Here is a 26,886-nt window from a genome sequence, read left to right on the forward strand (position 1 = left end):
TTTAGGCCCTGTGCTCATCTTCTGTGTGATGCTGGCATCTCTCCTATACTGTGAAAGAGACTTTAATCTCTTTTTGGGCCAGCAGCCATGCCATTTAAAATTCCTCTGGGCAGCTATTCAGCTGGTTTAACATCTTTCAGTCCCACTTTTGGGCTGGGATTTACTATGTCCTGGTTGGTTTCCATTCCTTTCAGTAAAGAGTGTAAGGGCTGTATTTCCCTTTGGTAGGAATCCTACATCCCTTCCAGGGTGGAAACATTGGGTCATTTCCTCTTTATGATAAGATCCAAAAGCCTCATTGCTGGACATGGTCCTGGGGCCTGCTGAAGTTGGCACACCATTGATGCCAGTATGCCTTCCCCAAAGTCTTAGAATCTTCTTTAGGGCTGAAAGTACTCCTGATACTTAGATTTTAAGCTGATGATGATGGTGCTTGTGGTTTTAATAACAAAGATGCCATGGTTTGATTAAGGACAAGAGGACTTGATTAAACTGCATGCTAACCAGTGACAGGGCACAAGAGTCACTGTAGAGAAGGAACACATTTCCATCTCTCTGCATTTATTCCAGTATGTTCATTGGACGCGCAATTCAGTTTTATTCACCATCCAGGACTGACTATCTTTGTTTTGGGAGGCAAAAAGACATCTGGGGAGCAGGTCACAACCTAGGATTCAGAAGGTTGTTACTGGACTCTGCTCCATTCTCTTGCCAACTCTCCCAGTGACTGATGTTGTGACTTTGAGGGAGAGCTTGTTTCTGCTCTGGCTGAATTTCTGGATAATCCTTGAGTTCCCTTCAAGTCTAAATGAGTTGCATAATCTAAGGCATTTGATGGCAGAACGGGATGTTCCTTTCCAGTTGCGTGTGCAGATTTTCTTGAGTGAACCATTACTACAAACAACGCTTTCATACCTCCATCATCTACTTTTTTGTTTGTTTCTTGGTAGAATAAGGAAACTTCCTTAGTGAGCCCCTACCCCTTAGGTCTTGCTCAGAATACGGAAAAAGGAAATGCAATAAATAAAGGAAGATGACCCTGGGTAGCTGACTTTGTATCTTTATTAGAGCATCAGACGAATGGTGATAGTTCTGCTCTTCTTATCTCTGATAAGTCAATGAGTTTGTGAAATCTTTGACCCATTGAGAATATGCGTTAGATAAAAAGTATATGAATTGGAAAAATGGAGTTACCAAATAGCTCAATAGTTGAGACTTTGGAAAGCTTGGGCCTCTTGGTCTTTGACAACATTGCTGCTTTTACGGTGAGCCAGCAGCTGTCTCCATCACAACCAGTCTGTTTTTCTTTCTTACACTTAGATAACTTGTTCTTGGCGAATTCATCAGTGTTCCACTATAACTCATCTGTGCAATATTTTCTTGACATCAGTTCCACTGGAAACGTCAATATTTATGTCTCCCATATTTTTTTTTGTAAAATATAAACACTTCTATCAGAAAGTAGCAGGTATTTTCCAGGTTGACAATGAAGAGATTACGGACAGTTGCTCATCTGTGGGATTGTATTACTAGTGATAATGTCTTGCATGTTGCTTACAGATCCCTAAACAAAACTGACAAATTACCCTTTGTTCGGCAAAAGAGAAAACAGGCATTTGGTTAATTCAAAAAGCTAGTTTCATATTCAAAATTCATCTTTAGCAAAAATGAGATGGCTTTCACTTTTCTAGATGAACAATGGAACAATACATGGAGAGCTCACATCATCAGCAAAGTCTTTAATGAAATGTTCATGCAACTCATTAGATATAAAAAAATGTTCCTTTGTTAAAATAGTACTTTACCTCATTGTTGATAACATAAGAGTTGCATTGTACAATTTTTTTTATAAAATATTGGTTGTTGAAGAATTAGTTTCCAGCAAGCATTCCATGTTAGTTTTTCCTATTCCTACATATCCAAAATATTGCTCATCTGAAAATCTCAGTGACTGTTATCCTCATCCTCAGTCTGCAAAACACCCAGTCATTCATAGTCAGCTTGGGGCTTGTTCGCCTTCAGCTCAGTTACGCAGTTCCTGTGCTGGTGAATAGTAATAAGAATTCATTATTAACTGTTGGCATAGAATTAATGCAAAGGAAAGCAAACGTTTTTCCTTTAAAACTTTGGTCTGGAAAGCCACCAAATCTCTAGTGAGTACCGTTCATTCCTTCTTGATCACGGCTCCTCTTATGTTAGTAGAAAATTAAGTGGCTAGAGAGGCTTAGATGAAGGTTCCCCATCTTGAAAACTGCCTCTAATGAGTGTGGTGATGGTGCAAAAGGCTCTGGGAGCAGCGAGGAGTGGCCTTGGATCTGCTCTGTAAGTCACCAAGGAAGGTGCTACCAAGGAACCTTTTAGGCTGATTCCTAAAGGACCAGGAGAAGTTTCTCAGACAACCAAGAGTGGCAGAGGGAGATGTGGGGAGATTCCAGTGGAGGAAGGAATGTACATAATGTAATAAATTAAAGGCATAGATGTGGGTATTTTTAAAAAGAACTCTAGGATGCTAATAGGACTGAAGTGTAAAGCAGGAAGTAGGTAGGTTGGTTAAGAAATGCAACCAGACATGCAGGTGGCAACAAATAACAAATGCTGCTTAATGTTCTAAGTAGATTACACTCTGGCCAAAAAAAAAAAAAAAGATGCTGAGCAGGGAAGTGGCATGACTGGGTTTTGCAGCGTGGAAAGAGCACGTAGGCAGAAGTGAGGTGGTGAATGTTTGGGAAGGAGGGAGAGGGAAAAAACACTGAAAGTAGGAAAACTAGGACTCAAGAATGTTGGGAAAAATGGGTAAGAGGCTGTGATAGGAAGGGACAAGAGAAGGAGAAAGGGAAGGATGACACTTAAGGATCTTGCCTTGGTCGGATTTGCTGAAGAAAGGAGTATGGGAGAAGTGGAAGAAGGGAGTGACAATTTATTCATTTGTGGTTAACTTATCCAATAGATTTTACATAAATGGTCCTGAAGGCCTTGGAAGACCAGGAAGTCATCAGCATGTGAAGAGGAATTGAAGAATTACTGAATATCTTTGTAACCCCTAGGTCATGTAGGCATTGAATGGCATGTCTTGGATGCCCATTTCAGAAAGTGTTCAATGAGCAGTAACCTCTATTAAGCAATGTACTGACAGGATGCAAATTTTCTCCTTCTTCCCCTATTGTGATCAGAAAAGAAATTGCAATCCCAGCCTTGAGTTCACATTGGAAACTACTCAGAGTAGATTTACCTCTTAAGTAAGTAAGTAAATACATAATGTAAAGATTTTTTTTAAACCTTGGGTCAGGTGTACTAGGTAAACATCTACCTGCAATGCCAGCATTCCCTAATATCCCAGCTACTCCACTTCTTATCCAGCCGTTAATGCACCTGGGAACCCAGTGGAGGAAGTGCACACACTTGGACCCCTGCACTCACATGAGACACTTGGAAGAAGCTCCTATTGGAAGAAGCAACATATTAATATCAATATTATTGTATAGTGTTTCTGTTTCATATCATAAGTAGCTGCACAGACATCATGAAGTCAACCAACCATGGATGGAGACCATTCAGGAGAAGAGTGTATCTGTACTGAACATATCCAGGCTTATTTTTTTGTCATTATTCCCAAAATAACAACAGCTATTCTTATGGCATTTACATTGTATTAAGTGTGATGAGTATTCTGGAGGTGTTTAAAAGTACACAAAGAGAAGGCATATGGGTTATATGTAAATTGTGTGCCATCTTGTAGAAAGGATTAGAGCACCAATGAATTAGGGTATCCACAGAGGTCCTATAGCCAATCTTCTGGTAATATCAAAAAACAGCTGTGTTTGGAAAAATGAGGGTAGTGAGTGTAGACAGTTGAGATTTTCCAGTGAAGTCGAGTGAGTGGGAAAGCACAGAAGGTGACTGCATGCTCAAGTGAAAGCTTTTTCAAGCTGTGTTAACTTGTTTGAAGGACACATGGGGGAATAATGGATAATGCTGGAAGATACTCCAGAGTCGGCACTAGGAAGGCAGGGGCTGTTTTGAGTGGGAAAGGAACCCGCTTGAAAAGAGAAAGGACAGTTTCTAATCAGAAAAACTGTGAAAGTTCCATGTAGCAATCTATTTTGTGAGTCAAATATGAAACTGTTGCTTAGTAATGTCAGTGTTGAAAAATTAAGTAGGACTGTTGCTGAAAACCTGGATATATTTCTCTCTTATAGAAAAATTCAATTTGTCTTTAAGAACTAAAAAAACCCGAAAATCCCAATATGATTATTATTAACTATGGCTCAGCTAAATTCTGGCAAGTGAAATTTCACTTGTCATTTTCTTTTTTGTGATTTGACTTCATTATCTGAACGTCAGTATACAACCTTCATATATCTTTGTATGTTATTTATCATTACATTTTTCTAAGTGTTTCTCTGGAAATCTGTATTGACGGTGACTGTTAAGTCCAAGGGCAGAAAAATCATAGCACCTTGACTGTGGGATGTGTGTAGCATAGTAGTGAAAAAAAGAGCATGTTTAAAAAGGAATGAGAAAGAACATGAGTACTTGTAAAGAACCCTAATCTAAAAATCCACTTGAACTTTTACAGCTGAGAGTTTGCTTTTATCAGAGTTTACTTTTATACTTATTTTATAGTAAATAAGAATATTTGCTAATGGCCAGGGCCAGTATATTGAGTTCAATTACAGAGAACAACATGACTCTGCAAGTTGGTTAATCAATTGGAGCAGCACTGACATTGCTGATCTTGGTGATACTGAATCTTCACTCATAAATAACTGACGCTGGGCCAGCGTCCTTGCTGACGTCCGCCTGTGCTCCTGACTTGATGGGCTTGCTACAGCACTCAGTGAATCAGTGCTTCTTCCCACTCAGAGCACTGCAGAGAGAGCGGCTGTGAGCAACAGTATTTTCAGTATCTCTCTGGAGGGATCATTTCACGGAAATAAAGAGTTGGAAACATCGAGGAAACATTGACTGAAGCCATCATGGCTGTCAGTTCCACCTGAAAACATTTCCTGGGGACAAGTCAGTGTTTTCTCATGGAATTCAGTGTTGTGGCTATGGAATCGTTTTCATCAAAACATTTTATGATTGTGTAAAATGTTTTAAAAGTTCTGTGTACACAGGATCATCTCTTACTAATCGGGACCTATTGAGTGTCTGTTTATCCATTTACGTCTGGTGTTTGTCAGCCCATGGTTGTTTCTGTGTCTGATGTGAGATGTCTTTTTTTCAGATATTGATGAATGTGTTAACAACACTATCTGTGATCGTCACGGGTTCTGTGATAACACAGCTGGCTCCTTCCGCTGCCTATGTTATCAGGGTTTCCAAGCCCCACAGGATGGGCAAGGGTGTGTGGGTGAGTTTAAGACTTTTTTTCCCCACAATAAATGTCATGTGTCCATATGGGAAAAAGTCAATTCTTTTTAAATAATTTTTTTTTCCACAATACGGTTTTGTATGTATAGAAATTCCATTCTTACAGTGGGAGATATTAAGCTGGAAACTTGGGCAGAATTTTATCCTGATTAATTTTGTGCTGTCAATTGAGAATATGTAAAGACATAGTTGGGGGAGGGAACATTAGGAAATAGAAAAATATAACTTTAAATACATATCTATTAAAACTCTTAGCTGAGTATGCAAAATTGTGTAATTCCTCCTCACAGGAATAAAATCTGGCATCTGATACAGTTTGCGTACCTTCAAAATGCATGTTCGTAGGCACTGCATTCAAGGAGGGGTTTTGGCAAAAGATTTTATTTCCAGGAATGGTATCTGTAAAATGGCATTTTGACTTTGTGTAGTTGACCAGGTTGGAAGAAATTTTGAGTTTCGTAAGTTATTCTAAGATATGGTCGAACACAAGTTTAAGCAGCAGAAGATATTTTGTATTGTGTTTTTTTTTTCCATTAGTTGTGATTTCAACTTAGTTTTATTAGGAGGCACATTTGCAACAAAAGCAGTTAAATGGGAAAGAGAAGAAAGAAAATTGAGAGTTTCATAAAGAATCTCTTTTCTTTCTTGTTAATTAAATATAGATTTTACTACATAGAAGATAGCATTTGATTGGCCATTCTGCAGTTATGGCATGAGTGAGATCATTTGCTGTCCATACTAAATAAACTAAGCCAAATCTACACCTCATTAATAATGTTACTTGAACAATAACTGCTTTTACAGGACTAATTATGAAGTTCACTTAATTCACAATTACAAAACATTATTTACCAAACATTCATGTGGTTTACATTTTTTAATTTTTTGATACAATTTAGTTGCCATCTGTACTATGGAATACAATTCAGCTATTAAAAAAAATGAAATGCAATACTTTGTGGCCAAATGGGCCAAAATAGAGACCATTATGATAAAGGAAATGAGCCAATCCCAAAAAGTCAGGTATCATATTTGCTCTAATATAAAATTCATGTAGTTTTTGTGCCACAAGTTTCAGCTAGCTAAAAGCATGTATAAATATTCAGGAACACATATTTAATCATGCAGCTAAGAAGGTAGAATCTGTAGTACCAGCATCTCCTTTCGTATCCTTCTCATCAAACTATGAATGGTAAGAGCTGTTTGACATTAGCCTAACATATTGACTGAATAGGTAGTGTCATTTGTCGCCTACTTCATAGTTTCACTCCTTCCTCCCTCTGCTTTACCTCTAGCAACATCTTGTGATTGCTGCAATCATTAAGTCTTTATTTGTCATTTGCTCCTTCTGCTGGAAATAGCTTCCAGCCGCCCCTTCCCTGAGCTTGGATGCATCTTGCTTATTGTCACACACTAGGTGTCATGTCCTGCAGACACCATCCGTGCCTCAGGTTGAGCTTGCCTCCCGCTCCTCCTCTAGTGCACCCTCAGCAAGTCCCATTCTAGAACAGCACTTTTTCTTCCAGAATGAATCCATCACAGTCAGCACCTGCAGCCCACTCTTACCAGGTCAGGACTTCCATGTGGTTAAAAACATCCCATCTTTCCTCTTGGCGAACACCATGTTTGGCTTGTAGTAGGTGCTTGGTCGATTTTAATGATGAACTGTTGCACTATCAGATGTTGAACTACTGACTGCACACACCTATGCTCTTTCTTATTCACTGTTCCATTTCTAACCAGCCAGGTGAGTATGCAGAACTAATAGTTAATGCTTATTTATATTTAAGTCTGGCACATACAACGTCACCCATGGAGAGGGAGTAATTACAATTATGTCGTCTTTCATCATTCAGAAATGTTAGCAGTACCTTTGATAGGCACTTCACCACACTAGAATGTTGTATGGAACAGATGTTTCCTCTGCTTAGACCCTGCTTGTCTGCATGTCTAATTATCACCAATTCATCCTTCAGGTTTCACTCAAATCTTATTTCCCTAACTCACTGCTATACTTGCGCTCCACACCTATGCTTTCATAAAGCACAGTGCTTTTTACTCCTGGAACTCACCAAAAGATTGTCTAATTACTTTTCCTGATTTGACTGTCGGCTTCACAAAAGTAGAAGGCCAGACTCAACACCATAGTTCCTGTACCTATAGGATCTATGGGCCTTATAGATCTGGTCCATATGCACGAGCTAGAAAATGCCTCTGGGTTGGATGAATGCAGACAGATGAAAGAGATCCCAGTAGCCATATAAAACACACAAGTTGGAAAGTACAAGATTTCATTTGACATTTCCATAAAATGGATAAAGGTGAACTGGCAAATTTCTAAAGTCCTTTTTCCTGGTCTGAATTGTGACCATCTGTGTTGATTAAACAATCCAGTTCTGCGTTGCTTTATTTTACAGTATCTTTTCATAAGTAAAATCCATTTCATTGGATTTATATACAAAGTGCAATGGAAAACTGGATGATTATCCAAGTAAGTCAGAATATATAAACTTTTTGTCCAATTAACTCGATATAGCAGGAGGAAATAGGATTCCTTTTCCTGCATGAGTTGGATAATTGCTCCAACTTTTAACTTGTTATAAATCATCTCGGCATATGCTCTTGAGAGCTGATGTTTGCACATGTTTAATGCATAAGATTCGTGAGCATTTTGGAAATCAGTCCAGGTTCTTTGCTGAACTGTGTGCTCCTTGATAAAATTTCTTAGGAAGAAACCTTGAAGGTGCAGTTAGGCAGAAATATAGAGCTAGCCTTTCTCTAGCGGTGTGTGATAGCCATAAATAAAACATGCTCATTCGTGGGATTTCATGACTGTTTTAATTATATTTAAGTACAAAGGGAAGACATTTAGTAAGGCAGAAATTACACTGTGGGTCATCAATAGAATTTGGAAAGGTAGAGTGACGTTAGTGATTTGTTACTGGGCCACTTTGGTTGGCATGAATGATTAATGTAGCCTGATGACACTTTTTCCAATGATTTTCCTTTATTTCTTAAAACATATACAACCAAAATTGTTTGATTTTATGTACACTTGGGCTTCTAGAGGATTATTTTCAGATACTGAGGTAGGTTTTTAAAATTTCTTTTAATGCACTTAAAATTCTGCAGTAGATGAAATGCCAGTGCTTTCGACTGTTACGGGATTAAGACATGAGTTAGTGTTGGAGCATTTAAGATTTTGTTATGTTCAAAATTAGGAAAGATGTAGGTAGATGGTTAAGGAGTACATACCGTGCATGTAGTACAATTTTAGGATGTTTCTTAACACTGGGAGTGAGATTTCATTCCTTTGCCTTGTATTTTCAGGGTCCTTCCATAGAGCCTTCCCTAAAAGAACAGAGGGGTGTTATAGCCCACTAGGGAGCAAATGACTTGGAGCAGGCACTCCTAGCCTGGGCATGGCTGATAAAACAGAGCTGACAAGAATGAGGCATGCAGTTCACTTGATCTGTGCTCCTTTTTCCAGATGTGAACGAATGTGAGCTGCTCAGTGGTGTGTGTGGTGAAGCCTTCTGTGAGAATGTGGAAGGGTCCTTCCTGTGCGTGTGCGCTGATGAAAACCAGGAATACAGCCCCATGACTGGGCAGTGCCGCAGACGGGCCTCCGAAGGTAAGTTGGCCCCAGGGGCATTGTGTGGGGGATGGAGGGCTGCTCCCAGGACTGTGCCCACCAGGTGTGGACCGAACACTGTGGGAATGAGGGGAGAAACAGCCAGATGTCTTGCCACAACTGCCTTTTCAGTGTTTTTAGGATGCAGGTGATAATTGTTTGGACTAAGTGGCTTCTAGTGTTTTTCTAACACAGAGACACCAGGCAGGGTGAAGCCTCTACAATGAGGAGACTGTTAAGAACTGCTTTGGGTTCTGATGGTATCAGCTCAGGGTTTAAAACTACATCATCTCATTACATTGCATAATCCTCCTTTCCTGGCCCTTGGAGAAATGTTATCTTGACACTTCTCTAAATTAAAAACAACATATAGGCCTCTCAGGATCTACAAAGACTTCCACTTGGAATTCTTAAGGTGTTTTTCCAGATTTTGGCCAGAGAGTGGCTGTGCTTGCATTTGTGTAAAAATTTTTTTAGGCCGTGCTGTCACCACACAAACTGGAGAGCTGACAGTATTCCAGACAAAGTGCTCCACTTCCAGATCTTCCCATTTGGTTTGTGTGCATGGGGCTAGAACTTGGTTATAATTTTAGGAAAGAAAAGACCAAATTGTCCTTTGACAGCCAACTTAAATGTCACCTAGGCATTTTTTTTTTTTACCTAGTAAACTTTACACATGCCCCTATGGTACCTGGCATTTTTCCTCTACAGGGTACATTTAATCTGGTAAAATAACTGTCTTTGTAAGTCATAGGGAATAAAATGTAAAAAAAAAATCCTTAAATGAGAAAGGCAGGGAGTACAGAACTAAATGAGCAGTTATTCAAAACCATTGTCCAAGATGGGGAAATGGCGTTGCTCATAAGGAAAATGGTTTCCACCTTCATTGTGCGAAAGTGACAAAATGCAACAGAACCAAACCTGATGCTCGGTGACTTGGCCTCTCCTGCTACTGTCTCATTTTGTTTGTCTTTTTTTGGTTTTGATAAAATAGCATCTCACCCATAGTGTTGTGAATTGATTTATGTATCATAAAATATATGGTCATTAAGTGGTCTATATGAAGATTAGGCAAGCATACTAAAAGTAAATGTGTATAATATGGTGTTAAGGGGGAAGGGAAAAGCCCAAGGCTTTCTAGCTTTCATACTCAGAAAGGGAAGATGAGATTGTATAAAAAGGTAATCAGTAGACCTCATGGAAAATTTACTTGTTCACTTTATTTTCCAAATCAGGAAAGATTGTATAAAAAGATAATCTTTAGACTTCATGGAAAATTTTTAGCTTTATTTGCCAAACATTCTGTAACATTTTGAATTGAAGAATCAGATGTCTGGTCTGTTCACCAATTCCTATTGATCTACTCTTGGGTATCTCAGTGTTGGAGTTTTGGGTTCTTACCTTTAGCTCAGAGTTGTAGAAATTTTAAATGAAATCATAAGTGTAAGTCATTTGTTAATGGAAACATACAAGAAAAAATATCCCAGACATAAAGACAGACTACTTCTATTTTTCATCCTTTGCTGACTGGAGTCCATTGTTCGAGTTCCTGCCACTCTGTATTTTCAGCCAGCTTCTTGGCTATGCCCTTGCAAGACAGTAAATGATGGCATACGTACCTGGCTGGCCGGAGCTCCTGACCAAGACTTGGCTGCAGGCATTTGGGGAATGAATCAGTGAATGGGAGATCAACGTGTATCTGTTTCTCTTTCAAATAAGTAAATCTTTTCTAATATGTTTATCTAGCTAGTACACATAGTTTTGTTTCAGATCTATGTTTGGGATCTTAAAGTCTGCTCATTCCTGTTTTAGATATCACTAATACCTAAGTAAGGTCATGAGATAATTTGATCCATTGTTGGTGAACTTGACTAAGTTCATTGTATGAAGTTCACTGTACTGCTTTGGAGTTCATTCTGGAAACTCCTTCTAGGTCTTATGCCTCATCACATGCATTGCCCGATTTTGTATAACCTGTGTTGCCTTCTTCTTGTCTCAGTCCCTGTGTTTTTTTCTAGGATGCTTTTGTAGTCAAGAGTTCCTAAAACTCTTATTCTGCCTGTAGAAAGAACAGCATTTTTAATACTGCCAAAATGCTCAACTATGAAGGAACATATACTTTCTCATACACCTTAAGATAGCTAATCCATAAACTTCTAGATTTATGAGTATTTTCCCCATAGTTCTCTGGCTTCTGCTAAATGTGAAGGTACTTCAGAAAGTTTGTAGAAAATGGGCGTTAGGAAAAAAGTCATGGATCTCAGAATTTGTGTACTCGATCTTATCTTTGAATTCTGTTTTTCCATGAATTTGGGGAGGTGCTGTCATACCTGACCTGCCCAAGTTTCCCTTGGTTGGTTTCACAGTGATCTGACCCAGCCAGTAACTAGCTGAACTCATTAACTTGTATAATCCTTGCAGTTTTGACTTCTCACTGCTGCAATCTGTGCAGCCGTTGGCAAATGTTGATTGATCTTATGGAGTCTTAGGCAGCTCTCTAGCAATGTCCTGAGAGATTTTAGCTGTAAAAACTGCAGTGAAAACCTTCTGGCTGAATTAATCAGAGCCAGGGATGATCAGTCATTTGGAGAAGGTGACTTAAAATCAGAAGTCATAGATAGCACATCCTTAAAATATTTCATGTTAAAGTTAAAATATTAAATTGTACATTCATTTACCTCTCTGAAAAAGGACCAAGGACTTTCTCTGAGTAGAGACACAACTCTAACTATTCTGGGGTGCTGGTCTCCTATAAAGCTCATCTATTAACTATTACATGTTATCAATATGACTAAAGAAAGTAGAAATATAAAGGCCTTTATAAAGCAACTGATGGCAAAAATCTTTCTTCAGATTGCCCAGTAAGTATGGTTTCTCACTCACAATTAATTCAGTCGTATTCTTTTTACTAAACCAATGTTAGGCTTTTTGAAGTTTTTATCTTGCTCTATAAACAGCTCCTAGACACACATTCATATTTATTAGTGTGCATACGAGTTAGATGAGTTCAATTAAGTGCAATAATAAATACACTAGCACAGAATGTTTGAGAATAAATATCACTGAGTTTTGGTTGGCATGCTGCTCAACTTTCAGGAGCAAAGTATGTGGACCCACCCAGGAATAGCTGGCTCCCTGGAATGGCTCCCTGCCATGGGCATCAACCAGGATTTTCTCTAGAGGTAAAGAGAACATGACTTAACCCAAACCAGTTGGTTAAATAGAGATCAGTTAAACCAGCTTGTATCTTTTCCCATTTCAAAGAATTTGCTCTTAGAATACATAGATTTTGTTAGATTTACATGAAAGTGTTAAGACTCAAATTAATCTAATTGTAGAGTTGATGTCATCATAACAGCTTAGAGCTTCATCCTGGCTTGAAAAGTTACTAGGAGAATAAACTTGCAACATAGACCATAAGTTGTTCTCAGCTATACCATTTTCACAGGACAATCCACATTCTGAGTACAAAATCTGATTGACGGAACTTGGTAAGCAATGGGATTTCAGGTCTGTGTCCAGGGAGATGTCCAGTAACTGATTTGACCAAGTCAGCAAGTGCTTGTCCCATGAATTAATAGGTTTGCTCCCTGGCATTGTCAGAGAACTTGTGAGGACGCTTCCTGGCAGACAGGTATGCTTCCAGCAGGGTGCTATCCCAGCTGGTCTGTAGACCATTTTTTCTGTAGACTTTTTATTTCTAAACTATTAATTTGCCCTTTTTTAAAGTTCTAATCTAATGCTTTCACTGCCTGAGCCTATGGCCATTAATTTACATTCCTGTAGATTGCATAAAGCATCTGAGAGAGAGATAACTAAAAAATGTCCAAACCGGGCCACACATCACATTTAAGAGGGTATGGATTTGAACTATAGTCTTACACTTTTATTTCCTTAGTGCCTGTGATAATTGCTCAGTAAAAACTTTGGGCACACTAAAGGAAGCAGTACATATTTAGTCTTCGCAACTGCAGCCTTCAAATCTTACCCACAAAATACTGTTCTCTTCTTGATTGGCGTGCAGTGGGGATTGTGGAAGGACCTGAATCTTACTCATAAAACAAAGTAAAATTAAAAGAATATAATGAAAATATCTAATTGATGTCATTGTTCTGTAAGAAAATAGAAATGATAAGGCACACAGATTGTTATATAAAATGAACAATTATAATCCAAATAACCAGCCCGGTTGATTAAAAGACTTCATCGGGTTTTTCATGATAAACTTAGGCACTTATCTATGCTAAGCTGAATGCTAGAGTTGTACATTATGAAACCACCTTAGCAATTTTCCAACCTAGCTCTTTTACTTATAGGTAAAGACCAAGGCTTAGAGAGCTAAAGACCCACAGCTACGCATGGCAGAACTGGAACAGTGCTCCAAGGCAGAGATCTTCCCATTCACACAACTGAGGACTCAAGGGCAAATTTTTCTTAAAAAAAACAAACAAACAACAATAAAAAACAAACTACCTTTCACTTTTTTTTTGTTAAAATATACATTTATCATAAAAAATCACCAAACCACAGAAATGTGCCAAAAAGAAAATGCCTAACACCACCCATGGCCACGTTGTCCTCTGGATGCCGGGGAGGGAGATCCATGCTCCTGATACCTTGACGGGCCTGGCCCCTATGGACCTTCAGTGCCCAGCATTCAGACCCCTGGACCTCCTGGGAGGCAGCTGCTTTGTGCAAAAGCCATTATTTCCCCCTTCAGAAAGGTGACACTGAGCTTTGCACCAACAAATCCCTTCCCCTTTCCTCCCTGTGATTGATTGGAGGCAGTGCTCTGCCCTTATCCTCTACTTCTTGGTCCCACTTTCTCTTTCAGGGATAGGCTGTTCTTGAACATTTGTTAAATAATTGTCCCATGGAGTTGCTCTCTTAGCCTTCTGTCTCATTCTGTATTCTCCTGAAATACTTTAGCCACACCCGAGTCAATTCATATGGTCTTGCCTGTGACATTAAGTTTTCTGCCACCTGTTTCCTGAATGCCAGGCCCATATTTCCAGCTACACTGGACCTTTCTCAGTGTATTGTATAAACATCTCTGACAAGTATCCACAACCAAATTAGTTACTCATTAATCAGCAGATTATCAGTTCTGGACATCCTGAAGCCATCTTCCGTTCCACACCAGCAGGTCACCCAAGCTCTCAGAACATGATCCAGGTGCTACCTCTCAAATGCCCTTCAAATCTCACTCCAATTGCTGTGACCCCAGGCCAGTTCTTACGAGTAACCTCCCGACTTGACTCCATCACCTCTCCCTTCGTTCCCACTCTACGTTGCACCTAGAGTTTGTTTTCGCAACATAGATCTGGTTTTTCTTCAATCTTTCAACTATTTTTCATTGACACTAGAACAAAGTCCAAATCCATTAGTAACCAGACCCCTTTATATAAAGAGGGGTATTAGAGAGTTCATGTAAAAGAGATGAAATCAAAGCGCAAGGTTATTCAGTGTAATAAAATTTGGAGATCAAGGCATGGTTTTTCATAAAATGCATTTGTTAAAAAAAAACTCTCATGCAGAGATCTCGAAAATTTTGCACTGGAGTAAACATGTTTGAATTTTATTTTCCCAGATTCCCTTCCACCGAGCTCATAATGTGCCCCATATTTTTAGCTTCATCGCTAACACTCATACTCTATTCAGGACTGAGCCCCCTGCTCACTGCCCCCTGGGAGTCATGCTTGCTCCTCACTCTTCTGCCTCTGTGCTCCTCCTTGGAAACATTCTACCCTGAAATCATCCCCAAGCTTTGTGAAGTTTGTTCAACTCTTCTCAAAACCCCACATTTGGAGCTGCCAGCTTCTGCCTCTCCGCTCTCAGTGTTTGGTTCTTTGCAATGTTGTAACAATCTCAGTCTGCTTCCTCCTTGAGTTCTGTGACCCAGCTCCCTGCTTTGTGCAGAACGTGACTCACAGTAGATACTCAGCAGCCACTGAGTGAAACTGCCTTTCCAGTTTTGAAGCTGTGTCCTTCCGATAGCCCAAGTTAGGGATTCTCACCTAGCACACTGTGCAGGCAAAGTTTTATCAGAGATATAGAGTGGGATGTGGTGAAGTGAGATAATGTCTGTTCACACCTCTGTGTAGGAAACAGTTCCATGCTTGCTATGGCTGAATTACACGAGAAGCAAAAAAGAAGCAGGAGCCCTTCTCCACCGTCAGGGCACCTGCTGTGCAGTGCATCCTTGTAGCTCAAGTGACTTGCCCTCGTCCTACAGAGGCTCACTCCGCGTTTGGGGCATGAATGCATTTTTCCTGCAGGCAGGAAACCATGTATAACATCAGTCAACCATTGTACTTGGCAAAAATAATTTTTTTTTAATGTTTAGTTAACCTGTAAAATAAGTTAACATAGAAAAATTATTTTTTAAAAAATAGTTTGAATAAAATAAATACCTTTAGTGGGGAAAATTGAGACCAAAGTATTTAGAATGCAAACATTGTAAAATGATGTAGTGCTCCTGAGGTGGTCTTGTGTGTTTGTAGTGGATCTGTAGCATAAATGTAAGGAGGATAGGGAAAACGTGTTCATTTGTTTTCAGAAAGAACAGATTTCTTCCTACATCCAAAGATGACAGAAGAACTTATTACCAAGAGGTGAATGTTTTATAAAACATTCTGCTTGCTGTGTGTGCTAAACATGTTATCCGAATTTCGGATACAGAGATACCTGTATTGCAATGCAGTATCAGTCTGTCAAATTAACAGAAGCAAATTACATATATAAAAACCATCTGAGGTTCTGAATAGCCCAGGATACACCAGGCTGTTGTGTGTTAGACATGCCATCTGGATCGTGGAATTGGCTATAAATTAGACCTGAAGGACTGCTTTGTCCGTTTCCCTGTGTTTGCTGAGGTGTGTTCTGGGTGTCATTCACATCGTCTTCTCTGGAGGCCCAGTCATCCTTCCATTCCTCACAGGATTTCTTGTGCTCACTCTGCTCAGCTGTGCTTCTCACATTTTTCTTGCTCAGCAGCGCCTGATTTTCCTTCCAAGCACCCCCTCTCTCCTATTTCCACCCATTTTCCTTCTTTCTCTTCCCTCTTTCTCTCCAACCTGTTCCCATCCCTTACTCCCTTTTTCCCTTCAAAGTTCTTCATGAGAAATAAACAAAAAAAAGCAGTCCTTCTGGCAAATTTTTGCAAGATGTCTTTCAAATGAAGGTTCTTAGCTCCTTACCAAGAATGACAGTGCAGTGAACTCCAGCACTGAAGTCAGGAATATCCCCTCAGTCCAGTCACAGGGCATCTGTGGATGCCCTGCTGCCCGTCCTCTGCCCATAGTCAGGCCTCCTGACGTGTGCTGGGGTCTGCTCTTTTTTGCCCTTTTTTACAGACCACCTGTCACTTCACTCCGTGCTGCTCTGCATACACAGACTTAATACTGTTGTGTTCCATGCATTTTATTACCTACCTTGTACTTTGCTAACTTTTTATAAAACACTGACCTATCTGAAGCTTGGTTAAGGTATCACTTCTTCAGCCTTCTTCTCCCTGTTGTTTAGCTTAGCCTCTGTGGACAGTTCATGGTCACTTGCTGGCTTGACTCCTTACCTGACCCACCTCTATAAGAACAGAAATGATATGGAGGCGTTATCTTTTAAGGTTTTTACTCCAGAGCTCCACTTTCCAGACTTCTACCAGGGCAATGTAGCCTGCATCTAGGGGAGAACAGAGCCAGCCCACCCCCATTACCAGTGCTTATTTCCTGAAACTCACTGATGGCGGCTTCCTCCTCCTTTTTAAAAAAACCAAAATCTCATTTTCCAAGTTCTAGAGGGAGACCTAGAACAAAAGCTAAGTAAATCTTTGTGGGTGTCTTTAAGAAACTACGAAAATGCTGTGCATGAGTTTAAATTTTTGTGAAAAAGAAAACTTTCATCCTATTTTCATAAATTTTCTATTTATAAAAAAGATTGAGTCAGGGAGAGAGAGAGAGAGAACTCTTTGTCCATTGTTCATTTCCTAGATGGCCACAACTGCTGGGAGTGGACCAAGGCAAAGCTAGCTCTTCCAGGTCTCCCATGTAAACGGAGGGGCCTAGGCACTTTGGCTACCTTCTGCATTTCTTGTGCCATTAAAAGGCAGCTGGACTGGAAGTGGAATAGTGGGCATGAACCGGTGCCCATATGGGATGACAGCATTGCAAATGTGGCTTTATCAGATATATCACAATGCCAGCCCCCACAAGCTGGTCTAAAAAGAATGGCAAGGAGAGGCATGCCACTTATTTAAAAAGCATGGTGAGGGAAGAAATAAAGATGAGGAGGGTAGAGAGAACAAGAATCTTCCATCCTCTGGTTTACTCATCAAATGGCAGTCACCACCAGGGCTGGGCCAGGCCAATGCCAGGAGCCAGAAACCCCATCCCAGTCTGCACAGGGGTGGGAGGGGCCTAACTATTTGGACTCCTTCACTGTCTTCCAGGTGCATTAGCAAGGAACTGGATCAAAATGGAAGCAGCTGGGGCTTGAACCAGTGCTCTAATGTGGGATGCTAACACCACATGCAGTGGCTTAACCTACTGTGCCACAATATCAACTTTTTCCCCCATAAACTGTTTGGGGTAGCACTGTATGTGGAACCCCTTCCCCACCCACCCCCCACATACACACACAACTGCCATAACTGTCAGCTATGCTCAATATCTCAAATGGAAAAAAGAGGGAGGGGGAAGGGACGACAAGATAGAACAAATCATACCAGCTGGGATGCTGTGTCCTACACAGGGGGATAGGGGAAAGCAATGGACACCGGACAGGAAACCCACCTGTTGTCTTCTCTGGAGTGAGGATGCTCAGCCTCCTGCCCCCGTGAACTCAGAGTTGTACCTGTGAAGGTTCCTTCAGACCTGGCAACATGGGCAGAGGAGCGATATGTGTCGTAAAGTTTGTGCCCTGAGTGTGGCTGACCTTCCTCATAAAACTTCTGGGGGAAAAGGAAAGTGCATGGCACTTTCTGTCACCTCTGGCTTGGTCTTTCAACATTATTTTCCCATGGGAACCTTCAATCCCTTGCAGCAGTGACTTCAACTCAGAGTCTTGCAAGAAATTAGGATCAGTTTCCCATTCATCTGTGCGTCCAGCTGTTTACCTTTGTTGATCAGAGTTTTACTCCAGTGCATAAAAAGCTTAAGGAGGATCACTATTTTAAGGATAGGGAGAGAATGTTGTCGTTTTTCCTAGAATGACCTTTAGGGGCCAGTTTTGTGGAAAGAATTCACATCTTTTCTCAGACAATGGTGAGAGCCTGCCTAACCCTCCATTTCATCTGTGTAAACGTTGAGCTTTCAGATGACTTAGAAATTCAGAGCATACCTTTTAGCAACCAATGTAAAACCTAAGTAACTCAATTAAAAGCAAAGATAATCTTATTTTTCACTTTGCATGATGTGAGTTTGGATCAGAGAGCCTCAGACTGTGTGTGTTTGTGTGTGTGTGGTGTCTTGACAGGTTTCAAGGTAGAAACCTGTGGTTTCTGATTATCTGTGACTGACAATCTTCACTGAGGCCAACTATCTAGCATTCCATTTTGTAATAAACAGCATGACAAATGTATAACTTTTTAATGAAGAAAAAATTAGTGATCCTTCTTTTAGCACAAAGTAAACCTGATTTGCTTTCTTGATTCGTATTATTTTAAAGATTTTTTTATTGTAAAGGCAGATATACAGAGAGGAGGAGAGACAGAGAAGATCTTCCATCCAATGATTCACTCCCCAAGTGAGCCACAATGGCTGGAAATGAGTCGATCTAAAGCCAGGAGCCAGGAACTTCCTCCAGGTCTCCCATGTGGGTGCAGGGTCCCAAGGCTTTGGGCCGTCCTCCACTGCTTTTCCAGGCCACAGGCAGGGAGCTGGATGGGAAGTGGAGCTGCCGGGATTAGAACCAGCACCCATACGGGATCCCGGCGTGTTCAAGGTGAGGACTTTAGCAGCTACACTATCGCGCCTGGCCCTTGATTTGTATTTTTAAAATACATCCAAATGTAGGTAAATTTTTAGGCCAACTGAATAAAATAATTGAGCAGAATTAAGAAGAAGCTGACAATTCGTGAACAATTTTGTAGGGCATTTATAGAATTTTCTATAAGAGTCATGATTGACTTACTGATTTAAAATATGTAGCCTTAGCTTTCTCAAATAATGCAATGTTTAAGATGATCTTGCAGCACCTCAAATCTCTCCCACTGGACTAGGCAGAGCAAGGATCATCCTCTGCATAGCTGAAGTTGATTGGGCCAGAGAAGGTGGGGGCAAGTATGACTGCATTTCATGCATGAGAAAAATCATTCAAAATCACCTTGTAAACTGCAGCACAGAAATCAGCGTTTTTTCCCCTGGATACTTCTAATTTTGAATTTGTCATCAGCTACTAACAGTAACTTACAGGCTAAGTTGAAATTTGTCACAGACAAAATGAGCCGGGATCTGTCCAGAACAAAATGTGTGAGGCATATATTTTCACTGATACTCTGTGTTCCAAAGTGTGTGTGTGTGTGTGTGTGTTATACATCACATGTGCAGATACACAGGCTATACATAAAAATGCATAGTTACACTTCACAGGCCTGTTCTCTATTTTGTTTTTTAGTGTCATTAAGAGGAAAGAAGGGCAGTAGCTTTTCTGGTAGCATTTGTAAATGTATTTTTAAAACGATTTTTACTGTTTCATATATCTGTCAAGTCTCCCTAGTTAAGTAGGCCTTGCCAAAATCAATATATAGAAAGCTGTTTATGAAAATGTCTCGGTCAATATTCCTGACTTGAGAAGTAGGCTATCTGGTGTTGACACTGTTCACACTGAAGTCTGACATTTTTCCCCTGGGCTCCCTGGGTTCTTTGGGTGTTAGTATCCAGAAGCTGTTGCGTTCTAAAGATGAGTTTTCCTTAGGATTAATGCAAGTAATTCTGATGGCAATAGTAACCTTGTTATTTGATAGAATATAAAACAAAGAGCTATCAATGTGTGTAACTGAATCACTACAGTCCTCTAAACTCACAGCAGGTGGTAGAGAAAGGATTAGACCATTTTTCTTCTGTAGTCACACAGCACTGTGTTTCTTTAAAAGGCACATACTTGTTTCAGGACTTCCAATCTGATTGAGTTCAATGGCTTTCATCATCATCTCAAAGCAGGTGGGCTCTCTTCTCATTGTACTTGTTAATGCCACCTGTGTTTTCTCACAGGGTGCTGAACTGAGTCGTTAGAATGTATTTCCTTCTGCACATACCTGAACTGGGACTAGTTCCATGGCTTGAAATTCTACCCCAGTACATAGCTGGCTCTGATTTTTTTTTTCATCCAAAGTCACACATTTTAAACAACTTAGTTTTTCGGTGATGAAAGGCTATTTTATAGGTTCCTGTTACTATAGCATTTTCCCGGTTCTTTTCTTGTGTTATGTACCGTTCAGAAAGGATTACGGGCATAGTTGATTCCAGTAACCATTTAAGGCTTAGACCTAGATTTCTGGTCCAGTATTAGGGAACATTTTTTCATTGATTTAAGTAGGTGTTATAGCTCAGTAAAGAATGGTCTATGTCTGGCAAGAAAGCAGATATGGAAACTACTGACAGCCAAATTCAAAAGAATAAAGTAATTGGTTAACGTAAAAGGAAATTGTTTTGACAGATTTACACCCTTGGGGTGTGATAGAAATCTAGCAAAATTCAGGATTCAAGTGCAGCCATATCTTGACGTGGAAGAGTCCAGTCCTATAGTACAGAGCAGTTTTGTGGCCAGGAGGTGCCATGGGCACACCCAGATGTCTGCTCATGTGTTCTGGGCAGGTCTGATGAGTGCCACCAATGTGCATTTTACTTTCTCCACTCTGTCTAGAGCTGCACGTGGATCCACCCAGGGAAGAAAAGAAAGAATGCTACTATAATCTCAATGATGCCAGTCTCTGTGATAACGTGCTGGCCCCCAACGTCACCAAGGAAGAATGTTGCTGCACATCGGGTGCCGGATGGGGAGATAACTGTGAGATCTTCCCCTGCCCCGTCGTGGGGACAGGTGAGAAACAGCGAGGGCATGCATTCACAGCCCGGTGTGGCCTGGATATGCTCTTGTCTTAGCGATTACATTGAACCCCCAGATCATGGCCTTATTGCTGTGCCCAACTTGCACTGAGGTTCCCTTACTGTGAGTTTCATTCAGGGTTGGAGCCTCAAACTTGTATGTCCCCTTAAAATAGAGTGTTCAACTTAACTTCTGTTCATCACACTGTGCCATGCTATAGTCAGCTTCCAGATGATATTTTGGCAGAAAAATAATTCTGTTGCATACTGGTTTTTGGTGAAAATCAATCTTGTTTGCTGCTAGGGACCCTGGATGGTCTGTGGGTGATAGTTTGTGTATGCTAAGATTTTGCATAACATGTCCTTTCTAAACTGTTAAAAACGCAGGCGTCACAGAAGTGGCAATACAACATCAAGTAAAACATGGGTAAATAAGATGTAACTGGATTTGTAAGGATTTAAATTGTTTTAAGTAAATTTAAGAGGTCATTAGAGACAATGTTGCACTTGTCTAGATTTCTGTAAAGTTACTGGGTCCAAGATAAGCTTTTGGGAAAGATGTCGATTCTTTTTCTTCTTCTATTTTCAATTTGTTTTGTTTTCTGCTTTTGTCTTTCCTAAAATCAGCCGAGTTTACAGAAATGTGTCCTAGAGGGAAAGGTTTTGTTCCTGCTGGAGAATCCTCTTACGACCTTGGAGGGGACAACTATAAAGGTCAGAATCAAATTGGCAATGTGTGTGTGTGACATGCAGGTGGGAGTAGGGCCTGTGCTTCATCGAAGTAGGAGTCATTGGAGCCGTGGAAATTGAGCTCATGGCTCTGCCAGTTGACAGAAGGCTCCTGTGGGCTCCCGTGAAGCCAGGCCTTCAGATACAGTGCTGGTTAGGCTGCCATATGTAGGGAATTCCCATATGTTCCTCTCAAGAGTTAGCAAGAGGATTAAATTATGTTATATGTTAATAGTACATAACACAAAATTCTGTACTCAGTAGATGTTATGATAGTAGATGTACTCAAGCTATAGAAGAAATTCCCAAGTTATGACCATCTAAACTTGACTGTGATGTTTGTCTCATGGTCATCACCAAGCTATGATTCTAGCTTTTTTTTTTTTAGGATGGATACCAATGGTATGAGGAATGGAAAGGAAAAAAAATGTAGATATGTTTAATATCCCATTAATGTCAATTGATACTTCTAAAAAAAATGCAGCTTCTTGATTTTAGTAAATATTCACATGTATAAAGATGTCCTCAACAACCACTCAGTTTTGAGATTGCCACAATTGGAATATTATGACCTTTTGTAGCCAAAGTAAATTTATTAATATATAGCTTAATGTTGAAACCTGCTTAAATGTCTGGAAAGCAGTCTATAAAAATAAGGGCCATGCATTTTTTCAAAACCAGTGTTTGAATAATTTCCAGTAGCTCAGTAGCTGGATTGAAGTTCCATTTGTGTTTTGAAAATCTATCTATGAGTGAGTTCAATTAAATAACAGGATTACTTGGTTGATATGTGTTGGATGGTTTTCAAGTTCAGGAGTATCACGCTATATTTTTGCAGGGATTTAGTCAAGTCTCACTTCATATTTTGGAACAGAGCCCTAATTTCAACATAAGTCACCCTTTCTCTTGCTTAAAAATAAATTCTTCCTCAGCCTGTCTTAACAGCGCTGTAAATGGTTGGAAGAGGCTGGATTCCGATCCAGACAACCTTATCTTCTGGATTCGGCTTGCTGTTTTCCATCTGTTTAACCCTGAGCAAATCAACTGTGCAGACCTGATTTCTAAAATGAGGGTTGAGCGACATTAGTTCTAAAATGCTAGCACTGATGCTAGTGATAGCAATAAAAGCAATAAATGCTATTTGAGTAACTAATTGTGTCAGAGCATACACTGAGTCCTGTACAATGAAGACATTGAATCTTTTGGGCATGTACAATTGGTGTTCCTAGTTTCTTTAAGTTAACTGTGATGACAAAAGCTCTTAATTCTGGGGAGGTCAGACAGCCCTCTTATCCTCGTGGGCTTCCATTGGTTCACCTGTGTCACCAGGGAAGAAGTCATCCATCAGATTCTGCAGAACTGATGCCACTGTGGAATGAACAAGTGAATGAGCCAGAAGTTACAATCCATGGACTTTAGAAGATGCTGTTGATGCCACAGTGGCATCCCTTGTATTTGATGAAATACTTTAGAAACTATTTGCAAATAGACCATCTCTGATCATGTTTGACAGTTACTCCTTAAATATCACAAAGACTGCATCTAATATGTTTTTGTTCTCTCTCAGGCCTCTCTGGAAAAAATTTTACACTGCTGTGTCTTTAATATTGTTTGAAATGATGCTGTAACATCTCACTTGCAGTCCAGTGTTGCTTAGGTTCTTCTTGTACCTGGAAAGATCGAAGCTACCTTGTCTTTCTCAATGTTTCCCACTCCCTCGCCCTCCCCCCCCCCCAACAGATGCAGATGAATGCCTACTTTTTGGACAAGAAATCTGCAAAAATGGTTTCTGCTTGAACACTCAGCCTGGCTATGAGTGCTACTGTAAGCAGGGAACTTATTACGATCCTGTCAAGCTGCAGTGCTTTGGTAAGTTTTGGGAGGATATAAGATGGTGTGCTATGAAAATATACAGATGGAAAAAATAAGTAACGCCCTGTTGTTGAAACAATTTCATTGCCTCTAAATCGAGTGTTTAAAAGATGTGTGAGTATTTTATGGTTCTCTAGCATGAACGAGATTTGAGAAATTAAAAAAAAAAATCATCCTGCCATTTGAACAGGTTTCAAAGAGTTAATCTTCAATGTGGAATTATAATTCAGGTCACTGCTATGACTGAAGTGTTCTTTTGGTCTGTGGAACCTCCTGCTTCAGCACTCATACCATGCAAGTGAAAGTCATTTTTAAACACTGACACAGACCCAGTGCTTAAGCAGAAAACCATATACACTAGGCAGAAACCCATAGCAAAAGGAAATAATTTTTAAAGTACCTAAAAGGGGCATTTTATCTTAAAATTCTAAGCATATCCTGTTCATAGATGTTTTCTTTCCATATTTAATGTCTTCGTCAGCAGCAGCAATTTTGTTTTTCTAATCAGCACAACTTAATATTTTTATAGTCGGAGCTGTTCTCTCTTGGATGAGGATGGTAGTTAATTAAAATGTGGCAGCCTCTGGAGTCTGAACCAAATTTAGCAGTATGAAGTTTGTTAAGTGTATGAGGTTCAAATGATTGCTGGATTTCTTTAGTAAAATTTTTTTTTCTCTTAAGATATGGATGAATGTCAAGACCCCAGCAGCTGTATTGATGGCCAGTGTATTAATACAGAAGGCTCCTATAATTGCTTCTGTACCCATCCACTGGTCTTGGATGCTTCAGAAAAAAGATGCATACGACCAACTGAATCTAATGGTAGGTGTGGGTGTGACATGCAACTCTCACATTTTGACTGAAATTAGAGTAGTAAATGGAAATGGAGAATTAAAGATCCTGGGGATATTTTGAAATAACTGAGAACATAAATGAGATGCATATTAGCAGTCTTTAGGAAATTTAACATTCTGAGCAGGGTAAGTAAGTGAATAACAGACTGGAGTAGCTGAGCATAGAGCAGAGCTGTTAACCTGTAGAGACAGCTGAGAAATATCTAAGTTGAAGGAAAGAGAACCAGGATTTCCAAATAGAGTAGGGGTCTCCCCTGACGGAGTGGGGCAGGAGGTAGAGGTCCACAGGTGGTAAAGAGCCCTCTCCGTGGAGCTGGGTGCCACTTGGTATCATCCGTCATCACGATCAGGAGATGGTCGTGGATGAAGTCCATTGAAAACGGAGAAAAAGTTGAAATTGAAGCCTCTAGGATGAACTGTTGTTAGTCCAGGGTTACGGCTGATGAAGCAGGTGAGAAAGTACAAATCCAAAAGCTTATAAAGAAAGAAATGGCCTGAGGTGACAGGAGAATGAAGATGACAGGCGAGGAAGTGGGCGCATTTGACATAATGCTGGGAAGCCACAGAGGGCAGGATTTAATTGGAAGGGGATGGGCAGGTAGGATTCCAGCTGATAGGATGGCACCTGGGTGGAGGTGACAGCGGCCTGAAGAAAGCCCAGGCTGGATTCAGACTTACACTCCAAAATCACTTTTAAAGAAGTTAGGATGGAAGCGTTGAGACACGCTGGCTTCTTGCACAGTGTTGATGAAACAAGAGTAGCAGGGAACCATCATGAAACCATGCCTTCCCTTTCAGAACAAATCGAAGAAACCGATGTCTACCAAGACCTGTGCTGGGAGCATCTAAGCGAGGAGTATGTGTGTAGCCGGCCTCTTGTGGGCAAACAGACAACATACACGGAGTGCTGCTGCTTGTACGGGGAGGCCTGGGGCATGCAGTGCGCCCTCTGCCCCATGAAGGACTCAGGTGAGCCAGGATCCCGTTCCCACTCGGGGCAGGACACCTTTGGGAGCAGGTGCCTTTCCCCTTCTCTGGAGCCTGATATTTCTCTCCAGTATCTTCATGTTCATCGTGTGTGTAGGGAAGGGAAGATGAGCGCTTTGCAAACATCTGTTCCCTGGTTTATCTCCAAACCAGTGCCTGTCATTAATTCTCATTGCATTTCTCCTGAAAGAGACACATCTAACTTTGTGATCCATGGCATGGAGATCTAGAATTTATATTTCCTGATACTTCATTTTTTTTCTACAGTCCCATTTCATTTCTAATGGCTTTTAAAGTAAAGGGTGTTAGAGGTCGTTGACAAAGTAGAAACAGTTGAAGGTAAAAGATCAAAGTTTTAGGCCAACCTTTATGTCATCTTAAAAGGAAGCGTTTGAATCAGAAGGGGTGGAAACAGGAAGAAATGGAAAAGTATTTGAACAAGTTCTCCTTTCAAGTTTTAGATCAGGGGTTAAACCTTCAGTCAAATGTGAACACTCAGACAGACTAAGCTCCCAGTTTTATCCTCTAGGCCTGGCTTTGGAGGGGAGGCTGACCCCAGTCTTGCCAGCTGTTCGGTGTCTGTTGAGGTTTACACTGGCTGCTCAAATCTGTCTCATTTCAAAGAGTGCTTGATAGAGGTTGGTATACAATGCTTACTTGTTGGAGTAAGCCAGAGAAACCATGGATGATTCTAAAATGAAAATGGTCATTAATGCATTCTCAGGGTGGTAATTCAGACAAGATGTACTTTAACTTAATGTTAATCAATTCCTTTCTAATGGGACTAGGATACGTCTTTCAGGTCTCTTAATTCGCTTTCGTGGCTTAGAAATGACTTGAAATCCATGTTGCAAGAAAAAGAAAACAGAGTGAAAATGCCACAAGAAAATAAATATATAACAAAGGATGAAAGCAAGTACAGAAGGTGACAGATGGCCATGACAGTAGCCCTGTGTTGGAGCATGGATGACTCTGGGGTCAAGACTGTGGCTGGAATCCAGCGCTGGCCCTGTCCACTGCAGCAGGCGTGGGAAGTGGTCTGACCCCACACGGCTCACTGGGAACACAGAAGTAGTTGCTTGTGGTTGGGTTATTGTAAGAACAGGGAGGATAGCTGAAGGGTTAGTGTCACTGTTGCCTGCCGCCAGGCAAAGCTTTCCCTGTGAAGTTTTTTTTTAAACTTCATACAGTTTGTGCAGCACACTTTCTAATTCTTTTCTGAAGTAGAATTTAAAGGGTAAGTTCTTTGTGGTAAAGCACAAAGTCTTGAAATTGATACACACGAGAAGTTTTCAAAAAAGTTAATGAAAAATGTGTGTGAGCATGCCTGGACTTCAAAATGTTTGTTTTGAAGTAAGCTAATATTTTCATTGTAACTGTTTTCCTGAACTTTCTA

General features: G+C 40.4%; 1 protein-coding gene across 10 annotated transcripts in view; it reads left to right on the top strand.

Annotated features, from left to right (window-relative positions):
* LTBP1 (latent transforming growth factor beta binding protein 1) overlaps positions 1 to 26,886 on the top strand; it is a 396,687-nt gene that overhangs the window by 340,910 nt on the left and 28,891 nt on the right. For 4 of the 10 annotated variants that reach the window (XM_040993050.1, XM_040993051.1, XM_040993053.1 and 1 more), the window contains 7 exons: positions 5,228 to 5,353; positions 8,864 to 9,007; positions 20,867 to 21,043; positions 21,676 to 21,762; positions 23,518 to 23,646; positions 24,331 to 24,471; positions 25,302 to 25,472. In XM_040993050.1, coding sequence (XP_040848984.1) covers positions 5,228 to 5,353; positions 8,864 to 9,007; positions 20,867 to 21,043; positions 21,676 to 21,762; positions 23,518 to 23,646; positions 24,331 to 24,471; positions 25,302 to 25,472 — 975 coding nt within the window. Of the gene's footprint in view, positions 1 to 5,227; positions 5,354 to 8,863; positions 9,008 to 9,581; positions 9,588 to 20,866; positions 21,044 to 21,675; positions 21,763 to 23,517; positions 23,647 to 24,330; positions 24,472 to 25,301; positions 25,473 to 26,886 lie in introns of all 10 variants that reach the window. The other 6 variants (XM_040993049.1, XM_040993058.1, XM_040993054.1 and 3 more) reach the window with 3 other exon arrangements.

The sequence above is a fragment of the Ochotona curzoniae genome, unplaced genomic scaffold (genome assembly GCF_017591425.1).
Source record: "Ochotona curzoniae isolate NIBS_2020 unplaced genomic scaffold, NIBS_Ocur_1.0 contig_883, whole genome shotgun sequence".
In the NCBI taxonomy this organism is placed as follows: domain Eukaryota; kingdom Metazoa; phylum Chordata; class Mammalia; order Lagomorpha; family Ochotonidae; genus Ochotona; species Ochotona curzoniae.